The 12559-nt window shown below is 46.0% G+C and overlaps 1 protein-coding gene across 1 annotated transcript in view; it reads right to left on the reverse strand.

The window, feature by feature from the left end:
• SLC23A2 (solute carrier family 23 member 2) overlaps positions 1-12559 on the reverse strand; it is a 119108-nt gene that overhangs the window by 40192 nt on the left and 66357 nt on the right. The window contains exons 3-4 of the mRNA XM_007957214.2: positions 10895-11011; positions 6577-6734 (exon numbers count right to left, since the gene is read on the reverse strand). Of these exons, the coding sequence (XP_007955405.1) occupies positions 6577-6734; positions 10895-11011 (275 nt within the window). The remainder of the gene's footprint in view (positions 1-6576; positions 6735-10894; positions 11012-12559) is intronic.

Raw genomic sequence — 12559 nt, forward strand, 5'->3', positions numbered from 1 at the left:
CATTGTCACTGGTTTCTCACTGATCCTTCTTGTTTTCCTCTTCTTTTTGCAGTAATACCATGCACTTATTTTGCAACTTTCAGAATATCCTGAAGCCCACTCTCTGTCAGCTCACAGAGCTCCTTCTCACTGTGTAACCAGGGCTGCACAGAGCTCCACCGTGTGATGCACCACACCAGCAGTCTCCTGTGCATGGACATTTAGACTGGGTCCAACTGTTGCTGTTACAAATCACACTGCAGTAAATAACTTTGAGTACAATGTTTTGTAATTGTGGAGGTAAATTTTTTTTCAGGGTAAATCTCTAGAAGCTGGATTAAATGGTAAATACATGTGCACCCTTTAAATTAAGGATCTCTGATGGCGCAGTGCCTAAGGCATTTGAATGCTAACCAGAAGGTTGGCGGTTCAAACCCACAGCCATTCTGCAGAAAGATGAGGAGGCAGTCAAATTCCATAAAGATTTACTGCCTTGGAAACCCAATGGGGGTTGCTATGACTCAGAATTAACTCAATGGCAGTGAGTTTTTGGTTCACTCTCTAAATAAAATTTCCCTTCATGGAGGTGAACCGTTTTTACTACTGCCAATAACTCACAAGATGTCCATTCTCCTGCAGCCTTCCCAACAGTGTGCCTTGCCAAGATATTTTTTTGTCAGTCTGTCCAAATTGACAAATGGTACACCTCAGGGAAGCTTTAATTTGCATGTCTCTTAAAAGTCAATTTGATGATCCTCTCCTTTGTTTAAGATTCATTTGATATCTTTTTGTGAAATATCTTTGTATGTTTTGCCCTTTTTCTCCATGGGCTTTTTGTGTTTGACTTTAAGAATTCTTTATATATTAGAGAGATTAGGACGTTATCTGTAATATGTTACAAATACTTTCTCTCCTTTATTTATGGTACAGTATAGAAATTGTTGGAAAACAATTTTGGTAACTGTTAACTTCTGTTGCAAAGTGTTATTTTATATCAAGGATTTATTAAATTTACATCAAAATCATAAAAAATTAGCATTTTAACCATTGTTAGGCATACAGTTTGGTGGCATTAATTATATTCACAGTGTTGTGCTATTATTACCACCCTCTACTTCCCAAACTTTTCCTCCTCCTATTTGGTGGCAAACTCTATTTCCTACTGCAGTATAATGTTGCTCCACCCATGGAGAGCTTCTGCAAGAGCCACAGACCACCCAGACCACTGAACGAGTGAACTCAGGCAGCCCCAGCACTGGTGAATGCTCTCAGCCAAAAGGCAGGAGCTGGACGATGGCTTCTATAACCATTTCAGGGGTGGGGGGACCCATCCTGGTCAGGGCACACTGGCAGTGTGGCTGAGGAACACACGAGCCTCCTGCCACATTCATCAGGGGAATGCTGCCTATTAACTTTCCCAGCCTTGGCCCATGACAGTCCTCCCAGAATGCCTCGCCAGAACCTATGTCCTCCTTCCCTTCCCTTCTTTCTTCCCTGGTTAACAGTCACTACAATAATGATTCTAACAGGCAAGTATGGACAGGTGTCAGGCACTCCACCTCATTTGATGCTCACCAACAGAGTTATTACGACTTCTCTTTTACAGATGAGGGCTCTGAGTGACTAGGCAGCTTCCCCAAAGTCACATGGCTAGTATATGGGGGAAAGGGAGCTGACGCTGCCCCTGAGCAGCTGACAAAGCTTCCTCTTCCAAGGCCACGGCCTCCAGAGTTTCACTGGCCTGGCATTTTAACATACTGTTCAAAATTCTTTTTTAGTTATATGGGCAGTAACTTTCTTATTTGGACACAAAAATGTCCCACAAGCTGCCATAAAGTGACTGCTCAGTAGGGCAGAATGTGAACAGCTCGACACCCCCTACGTGGGAATTTAGGCAAAAACGCCCCCTGAATCAAGCATGCCTCTGGCCCTGTCTTCCAGTTTACAGCATGTCAGAAGACTGCAGAATTAATTAAACATCACCATGAGAACACAATCAGAAAAATCCAGACTACGGGATACTCAACAAGACAACTGTCCTACACTCTTTTTAAAAGGCAACAATATGAAGAAAAAAAAAGATGTGACATTATTTATTATTAAGAGACCAAAGGGGCACAACAAACCACTGTACCTTCATGCATGAACCTGACTGGCTCTGGGTTCAGAGAGGTGGGGGATAGCCATAAAAGACATTCAGGGAAATAGTATGGACTGCATACCAGGTGCTGAAATGGGATGATTGTTCATTTTATGAGGGGTGATAATGGCACTGTGTTTACAAAGAGACCATCTTCATTCCTAGGAGAGTACTTACAGCTGAACATCATGATGTCCGCAACTTCTAAAGTGGTTCCAAAGGAACCCAAAAACTACACATGTACACCCCATACACAAACACCTATAGAAGAGAACCTGAGGGAAAATCCCAATCCTAATCCTCCTTCAAAACCTAATCACTGCATCGCTCCATTCTAGGTGTTATCAGTCGTTATGAGCTCAATTACCACTTGTCTGTCAGTCTGTCATACTGCAGTGATTTGCATATTGCTACAATGCTGTAAGCTATGCCACTAGTATTTCAAATACCAGCAGGGTCACCTATGGTGGGCCGGTTTCAGCAGAGCTTCCAGACTAAAACAGACTGGGGAGAAGGATGAGGCCATCCCCCTGGGTTTAAGAATGTGTGAGAGAAGCTGCCATCTAGATGCAACAATGGGTCTCTCCTCATCAAGAAGAAAGAAGAAAACCAAAATTAATGGAAACAATCAGTCCTAGTGACTGGTATACCATCCGATCTGCAGCCTATACAACTATAAGACCAGAAGAACTAGATGGTGCCCAGCTACCACTGTCATCCACTTGGAAGGGATATAGGAGATCCTGCATAGAGAGGGAGAACAATGTGGAACAAAACTCAAGATCATTCGGAGGCAAAAAAAAAAAAAAAAAGAAGGTGGGGACCAGGTTTGCTGGTCTAATAGAGCCTGGTGGAACCACTGAGACTATGGCCCCTGGCTTCCCTTCAGGTCTGGAATTGAACCCATACCTGTGGTTTCCAGCCAAACAAAGTACAGCCATGTGAGTTAAATATTTACCTCAAGTAGACACACACCCTGGAGAGAACAATCATGGGAGAAGGAAGGGCTGCTTATGCACAGGGAGACAGCTCAGGGGGCAGGAGAGTATGGAGGGATGGACACTGGGAAGAGGTAACTATGGGGAGGAAGTGGGAGGGGAGCTGTTGCATTGTGGTAAACTGTGGTCAATGACATGCGGCAAAGTATATGTGAACTGCTGTATGGAAAGTGAATTTGCTCTGTAAATCTTCACCCAAATCAAAAAAAAAAAAGAATGTGTGAGAGGGCTCTCTCCTATACACAGTAGGCACATGGTATGTACAAGGTCCCTTACAGGCCCCGAAAATCCAATGAGGTAGAAGACAGCAGTGTGCTCTCACGCTCAGGAGCAGAGGATGTAGTTAGAGAGACCAGGTACACAGACCAGGTCACAAGGGCTCTCCTGGCCCAAACCCTATGTTTTCTTAGCACAAGTAGGTTCTGTGTGTATCCAATAGGCCTTTGAATGACAGAAGATGCTCCTCAGGGAAGGGCCACCCTATTGTAGAGGTCAGGGTGATGCCTCCCAGAGGCACCTGGGCAAAAGGCTAGAACTGGTCCCCCAAGCACAGTGGGATTCTTTTACTGCCACAACCTTGGGAGGGCCAGCAACAGGTTCCTAGAGGGCCCTGCTCCATGCCCAGCTCTGGATGAGATCCATGGTTACATGGCAACTGCAGGGACCCTGGAAGGCATGGAGGTGCCAGGAAGACTTGGTCTCCATTGGAAAAGCCTATTAGCAGCCAAGGTGATACATTAGGTGGGAAGCTCTCCATACAGCCAAGGCAGTGTGACTATCGCAGGGTAATAGTTAGCTGTCACAGTATCAGGGTCAGAGGGCTCTGAAATGACCCCACCCTAATCTTTCAGAATTGAGAGGCCTTAAACTAATTCCTGGAACAAGTCTGAGAGGCAGCTGTGACTGACATCCAAAATCAACCAGAACGAGGAGACTGACCATCTCCTCCATGACTGCCCCCCACATCCCCAGCCCCAGCAAGATACCAGCACAGCATCCTGACTGCTCAGCCCTCTAGTGTGGTGTGTGCTCGCTCCACTGTCACTATTGTGCACCAGCAAGGCACCAGGTCCTCCTCACCTGGCACTTGGTACACAGACATGTGGAGCTGAGCCAATACGCTGTTATTCCTTCCGCCTACATTAAGAGTATGAACACCACCCCCCATAAGCCGCCCAAAACACAGAAAACCAGTATCCCGGGATAAACCACACACCAAAGCCCCTTAGCCTCCACTCCATGCCCCCAAGAACCACCCCCAGCAGCACATATGCCCTGACATGGTTATTGAACGTGGCACCTGCCTTCTGACTTATAACTAAGCAAATGGCTACATTATGGTGAGGATGGAAGTTGAGGGCTGGGGCCTACTGCTTGTCACACATCAACCAAAAGGATGTGGGTGATGCTTTCCTAACACCTTCCTCCCACAAATGAGAGAAAGGAGAGAGCTAGTTTCACTGAGTCTCTTGAGTACAGATCACACAGAGACACACACACACACAAGCATCACACGCTTGAGGCACCCACAGCGCTACATTTTGGGTCCCTGAGCCATCCCATGAGGTGTGGCAAATCCCCTTCCTGCTCTTCCTCAGCTCAGAGGCTCTTATGCAGCAAGAGGCAGGGATGAACTACACCAGCCCAAGGTGTTCAATTAGGTCTTGTACCCCAACATGGGCAAAAGGGTCCTATTTGGGTGCCCTCCCATGACCTAAAGCACTGACCAAAAGTTCCAAGCCCTCTCTGCTGTGTCACTTTTGGGCAACTAGATCACCACTGCCTCAGCTCAGCTGTGGCCTCAACTCAGGGTGCATGCCTGTGGCCTGAGACCAGGGCAGGGCTGCATACAATGCATATTTCACAGCACCAAAGGCATCTTTCATTGCCACGATTCACAAATGGGTGGTGTCTACCAGAAGGTAAGGCTGCTGAGTCAGCCAATAAATGCTTTTCAATCAACTCTGGACTTGCAATACACAATCTTGGACGTCCTACTAAAGGAGTGAGAGATGCCACCTGCCAAGTTTACCTGACTCTGAGAAGGTGAACCAAGGCCTCCTTATAACACATTTCTTTCCCCTGGTGGGTCAATGTCACCCCTGTCCCCCTAACTGTCAGGTAAGGGATGTTCCCCCTTCTGAGTCTACCAGGGGCCAGAGTGTGAGAGCGTCAGGAGCCCTTAGCGTTTCTTTCCATCAGCAGGCCTGTGAGTGACTTCCTTCCCCACTGACAGTCTATACTGTCAATCACACACCCCAAAACTGTTCATGGATCTCCAAGTATTCTGTCCCCTAAAATATGAATAACCCTTTTTGAAATCCCTGATGATTTTGACTCATTGAAATACAGTCCATGATTTCAAAGACTGTCTTCTGTGCTATCTCCCTCTCCTCTCCACTTCCTGCAAGCAAGGAAGGAAAAGCCCTCATGCCGGTTGCCTTCAATGGGCCAAGAGACTGAATTCTCAAGTGGCCTCTGTCAGCCTTCCCATGGGCCGATCTCTCACTGCAGGCTCGACCCAGCAGCAGAGCCCTAGGGTAAAGGAAGGGGCTGCCTGGAATGAAGGTAGGAAACTGGAAAGGCGAGGGAAAGGCGAGTATGCAGGAGGAGGGAGGAAAGGGCATTTCTACTCCTGCCTCACGGCCCTGAGCCCATTACAACTTGGCACTGGGGGTGCGAAGTGGAACAAGCCAAAATGCTGGCATCAAGGGGGAGCACAATCTGGGAGGCAGAGAAAAAGACACAAAACCAAACTGTGACAAATGGGGGGTAAGAGCCACTTTAGAAGAAGATGCATGTGTGGGGATTCAGAAGAGAGAACAGTGAAGGCGTCACAGAGGAGGGAAGGATGGGGGCAGATAGTCAGGTGGGTGGGAAGCGGAAGCACAGAGAGTAGAGCTGCGAGGAGCATTAGCTCGGGGGGGCAGGGGGGAAGGTGGAGGACCGGCTCAGAGGCAGGGCGGAAGGGAGGCAGGGCGGAGAGCATGGGAACAGAGAAGTGATGGGCGCGTCCTGGTTTTCTTTCTTTTTTTAACCAGGAACAGTTACGAAGAAGACACTTGGCGGTGGGGGGGGACTACACAGAGGGACCAGGAAAGGAGCCCTGGAGGTAGGGAAGCCAACTGGGACCCTGGTGGCTAGTACAGGTCTGAATTAACGGAATGGGGGTAGGATGGGAGGCTGGAGAAAGAAGCGAAGCACCATGGCCCCACAGCTTGTGGAGTGGAAGGAGGTGAGAGTGAATCTCAGAGTCCAGCTTGTATTAACCAGGCAGGGGTGCTGCCATTCACCAAGAGAGGAAACACAGGGGAGGAAGCAAATGGCCAAGGAGAGCCTCCCCATACACATTCCAGTCAGTTCTTCTAATGGATGCCCAGGTGAATGGCATCTGTGAGCTGAGTACCACTCAATGCCTGACGCTGGTTTAAGTACCCCAATTGAGTACCCCAATCTCACCTGCATCCAAATGTTGTCTGCAACAAGGTTGTGATTCCCACGCAGAAGAAGATGGTCCCGATGAGCTGGCTGGTGGCCCACTGGTCATACCCCACACACATGGCGTCAGCCAGCAGGAAAGGCACTGCGATTGTGCCACTGAAACAGGTCAGATAGTGCTGTGGGTGACAGGAGAGACAGGGGAGACTAAACAAACTTTCCCTCAGTGTTTCTCATTTTATCCTAACTTTGCTCCCTCACTGTCTTCAAGTCATAGCTCACATGAAGCGGCTCCTTCGAGGTACACACTCGTATCATCCGCCAAATCGTGTATTTTCTTCTTCCTTCTCAGCATTTCTCCTCTTTGTTACTCTTTCTTGCTTTATTACACACACAATCAAATTTCAAAAACAGCACTGGGTAATACAGCACAAGAAGCACTCCTTTTTGGCTGTCTTAGTGGAAGAGGCTTAAATAAGTCTACCCTTTAAGAAGCACTTTACCGCATAATTTGACAGCCTTTATAGTGTTTAGGAGATCAGAGGGTACAAACAATTAATGCTCTCAGCTGCTAACCAAAAGGCTGGGGGTTCGGGTCTACTCAGAGGCACCTCAGAAAAAAGGCCTGGCAATCTCCCTCTAAAAAGTCAGCTACTGAAAACCCCGTGGAGCACCGTGCGACCCTGACCCACTGAGATACAAGGAGCGGCCATGGGTCAGAACAGACTCAATGGCAAATGATCACTAGGTACAGTGCTCAGACTTCTATTCATCTCTAAGGAGAACAGGGTAATGTAATAGTCAAAAATGTAAGTTCTGGAATTCAGACACCCTGTATCCAAATTCAAATTACTTTCAAGCTGTGTGATCTTGGGCAAAATATTCACGATGCCTAATCTCTGTGTGCCTCAGTCTCCTTAGCTGTAAAAAGGGATGATAATAGTACTTCACCTTATAGAACTGTCATGAGGTTTAAACGAATTATTCTATGTAAAGTTGCATGGAACAGTGCCAGCACAAAGGAAGTGCCCAATACAAGCACCAGTGATATTCTACTCATATGATTCTTACTAGGAATTTTCTTTTTTAATTTTTATTGTGATTTGGGTAGAAGTTTACTGAGCAAATTCATTTTCCATACAGCAGCTCACATACACATTTTGTTTCATGACACTGATTACAATTCCCCACAATGTAACAGCTCTCTTCCCACTTCTTCCCTGTAGTTACCTCTGCTTTGTGTCCTTCCCTCCCAGTGTCTCCCCATGTAAACACTGCCTTTTTTGTTCTCCAATGACTGATCTCACCAAGAAGTATATCTACCTGATGCAAATATTCACCCCATATGCCTGTCAATTGTTTGGCTGGAGGCCACAGGAGTAAGTTCAGTTCCAGAGGTAAAGGGTAACTAGGGGCCCTAGTCTCAGGGTCTCACCAGGCTCTATCAGACCAGCACACCTGGTCTTTTTTTTATGATTTTGAGTTTTGTTCCACACTGTTCTCCCAATCTATCCAGGATCTCCTATACAGATCCCCTCCAAGTGGTTGACAGTGGCAGCCAGGCACTATCAGTTCTTCTGTTCTCATGGTCACATAGGCTAAGGATCGCATGGTCTACTAGTCCCATGGACTAACTGTTTCCATGTATCATTGCTTGTCTTCATTCTTCTTTGCTCTGGACGAGCAGAGATCCATCATTACATCTAGATGGCCACTTGTAAGCTTTTAAGACCCCAGTTGCTACTCACCAAAGTAGGATGTAGAACAACGTTTTTGGGTAGTATATTACGGCAATTAGGAGCTCTGGTGGCATAGTACCTAAAGCATTTGACTGCTAATCAGAAGGCTGGCAGTTCAAAACCCACCAGCCACTCCTCAGAAGGAAGGTTGGGCAATCTACTTCTGTAGTGATACTGCCTCAGAAACCCAAGGAGGGGTCGCTGTGAGTTGGGTCTGACTTGATGGCAGTGGGTATTATGCCAGTTGAGCTTGATGTTCCCTCTGACCATGGTCCCAAGCCCACAGGTCCAACTACTCGCTCACTCAGGGTAGCTGGCTATGGCCAAGACAGACATTCTTATAGCACATTCAAATACGCATGTAGGAACATCGTCTACCGACCTTATACATGGTCATGGCTGTACTCCCCTCTTCCTAGACATACCTGGTCTTATCAGCCTGTCTACCCATCTATCCACCTATATTATAGATCAATGCTTGCTATTACTGACAACGCAGTACTGTATGTGCAAAAGGTTCATCTTTGTCATCTGTACCTCTCATGTACCTCTCTCTGTCTTCCTCTTCCTCAATGCCAGCATTTTGATAATTCGCTTTTGGTACACTGCCCAAAGAATATTTTCTACTTTTTTCAAATGCTTTTCTAGACTTGATTGCTTATGGTCTTTGTGTCCTTGAATTGTTAGCATGAGTTGGGTTGCACCGAACTGTTCTGGTATTCCTGAAACAAACTCTACTCAGCCAAGCTGTGCTTTTCCTCCAGGATTTGATTTGCTAACGTTTTATGTAGATTTTGCCATCTATATATTCCTAAAAGAATTGGTCTAATTTTTTAAAACAAAAATGTCTTTGGGTCTGGGGATTAAAGTTACACTTGGCTCATTGTATGAAGAGTTTTCCATCTTTTTCTATGGTCTGCAATCGTTTGACAAGCATGAAATTTATCTGTTCCAGTCAGGGAAGGGTTAAGAAGAACCAGTAGCTATAGGAATTCTCTAGAAAGAACCCCACCCCTCCTTTCCCTTCAGGACCAACCTCTTCCCATTCCTTGTGGCCCTAGGCTACTCCTGGCACTCACCGGTACCCTGCCAGAAAACTGGAGGTTCAATTCTTATATTCTGTGGACTTCTACCTTTTTTCTCCAGTGTCTCCCTGTTTCTGCCACAATGTGTTGCTTGCAGCTCATGAACCCCAGCTGATATTGACACTAATGGGTGTGTCCTGGGGCACAGACCATTCCTGTTTAGCACGTCTCAGAGCAGGTCACAAGTTAATGCTCATTATGTATCATCAAAAAGGACATAACCCTGCTAGGAATTCCCAATCTATTTGACCAGAGAAGACTTCTTCCAGGAACATCTATAATATAAGCATCTCAAAAAGTATGCTTTTGGCGGTGGAGGGTGGCAGGGGGGATATGCTTTTGGAACACTGTTTGGGACACTCAGCCTACGGAAAGCCATCCTGCAAGACCACGTCGTTCCTTTAGCTCTGACTCCTCCTCTACTAGACACCTTCCAGTCCAGATTACCAAGTCCTCTGATGCCCAGAAAGGAAGGGGCAAGAAATTTAACCAAAGCATCAGCCTTTGGCAGGTAGAGCCCCACCTACAAATGAGTCAACCTGCCTCAGCCACACCTGGGCAATGAGACTGATTCTGAGCATCTGAAATATCTTGGGCTCAGGTGAGTCCTCAAACTTGAGAAATGAAGAATGGAAAGGTTAGACTTCAGAACAGAATTCAAGCAAAAACAACCAAAGCAAATACAGGCATGCCTTGGAAATGTTGCAGGTTTGGTTCCAAACCACCATGATAAAGGGAATATGGCAATAAAACAAGTTACATAAAATTTCTGGTTTCCCAGTGCATATAAAAGTTATGTGTACACTCTACTGTAGGCTATTAAAGTGTGCAACAGCACTCTGAAAAAACATTCTGAAGATGTGAAAGCCCTGCTTCCATCCTGTCAGAGGGAAAGGCTGCAGGAAGAGAGGAGGGTAGTACCAGAGACACAGGAGCTGCCTCAGCTGTGTCACCTCTGCCTATACCCCTCCCGCCTCCTCTCAGGTTCACACTCGACTCCCACTAGAAACTGCCAGCAGAGAAAGCAGCTGCTACCACAACAAAGTTTCCCTTCCTTTAAAAAAACAAGACTAAAACATCCCATTTACAGCCTTCTCTTCTGAAAAAAATAATACTAAAAGTCCCTATTTATACTCTGGCCAACATGGGACTTTTCACTGCCACCCATATCACCCAGCAGTTTCCATGACTGTGGATGGGATTCAGTAAATACATGTGCTGCCTGGTTAATAAGCCAGGAATGGAAGATGAAAACTGCCCACTCTTTTCCTTTTCTTTTTTCTACTCTTCTACTTTTCTCCTTTCTCCTATAGCTCTACTCTCACATCCTTCCTTCTTCTATTTATTCCTGGAACATTTTTCTTCTTTGGTTCCCCATTAACCTACTCCTCCTGTTCTTTTCTTCCTTTCACTATTGGAAAACTGATGTTAGTGATTCCCATTCACCATTTACTTATAATAAACTCTCCAATAGATAAAAATCAAAACAGATGGTAGACTATTTGAGCTTCTTACCTGTAACCCCAGGAATATACACAAGTACCAGGGAGGAACATCTTCTATGGTGTAAATCATGTCCGATCTCTGGGGGTCTAAACTGCCAGTGCTATCCAGGGTCTCTGCGAGAGAGCTCTGTGAGTGTGAGAGAGAAAAACAGTTATTCAGTAAACGCCAAGGACCAAAGCTAACTCAGCTCGGTTCAGACCACGGCCCTGCCACGCTCCTGTAAAATGAGGCCTGAATACCCTAAGAGTCCTTGGGTTGTGCAAATGCTTAATGTACTCAGCTGCTAACTGAAAGACTGGAGGTTTGAGTCTACCCAGAGGCACTCTGAAGAAAGGCCTGGCACTCCACTTCTGAAAAACCAGCCATCAAAAACCCTACGTAGCACAGTTCTACTCTGACCCACATGGGGTCACCATAAACCCGAGTCAGCTCAACAACAACTGTGCTGCTTCGTTTTGAACCTTTGATGCATGTTCAGGAACACTCAACTCGGTATCCCTTGGCATCAACTCCTCTCTGATAGTACCCAACCTGCTCAGAGCTTTCTGCCACCTGGGGAACCCTGTGTGGAAGAGATGCTCTCAGGTTGAGGCGATAATGGGACAGCTTGGCATGAGCAGTCCCCGGACAGGGCCCTGAATGAAGACATGTTACAACAGGAGCTCTGGTAGCACAGTGCCAAGGCCCTTGACTGCTAACCAGGAGGCTAGCGGTTCAAACCCACCAGCCAATCCTCGGAAGGAAGGTTGGGCAATCCTACTTCCATAGTGATAACTGCCTCAGAAACCCAAGGAGGGGTCGCTAGGAGTCGGGGCCGACTCGATGGCAAATAACAACAACAACAACCATTTCCAAACAGGAGAGTATCCATCTCACCTACCCTTGCAAGGAGGAAGGATCTTTCTACGTGAAAATAAAGCCCGGTACCACCTTCCTATCAAAACACCGCTACTCGGACAATTAACTGCAAAAAGAGAATTTAAAAGTGTACAAACATGACAATCCAAAGTTTTGTTTACAAAACAGACCAGAAAGGTATTTATAGTGTAGGTGACAATTTTTATGTTCTCCTTTTCCCCTCACTGTTAGTAAAGACTTTTTTAAAACGTTCAAAGCATGCCAAAATCATCAGAATGACCAGAATACTTTGGGTTTTCTGGTCGGCTTCAGCATGACTTTTGTTGTTTTTGTTGTGTTGCTGAGGCGTCCTTTGGAGAGACCCATGTATGTGAGAGCTGAACTGGCTGTATGTGGTCCTTACAGAAACAGATCACCAATCCTATTTCTTTGGTGGTACTGCCAGGTGGGTATAAACCTCCAGCTTTTTGATTAACAGCAAATGCTAACCATCTGTACCACCCAGGAACTTTTCTAGCAAAACTTCCTGAATTCATTCAGCATCAGAGTCAAATGGAAAATGCAAGGTAACCAACCCCCAGTGTCCAGTTAAGCCTCAGAGCTAATCTGGTTCTAAAACCCTACGAACAAGTTCTTGCATCCCTCAGAATCTGGGACATGCCTCCTTTTAAAATCTTGTAATCCCTAGCAGAAAAATGTACCTAACAGGAAACAATTTTTTTTTTTTAATTGTGATTTGGGTGAAGATTTACAGAGCAAATTCATTTTCCATACAGCAGTTCACATATACTTTGTCTCATGACATTGACCACAGTT

Source organism: Orycteropus afer, unplaced genomic scaffold (genome assembly GCF_000298275.1).
Source record: "Orycteropus afer afer isolate SDZICR_OR568_19922 unplaced genomic scaffold, OryAfe1.0 scaffold00717, whole genome shotgun sequence".
Lineage (NCBI taxonomy): Eukaryota > Metazoa > Chordata > Mammalia > Tubulidentata > Orycteropodidae > Orycteropus > Orycteropus afer.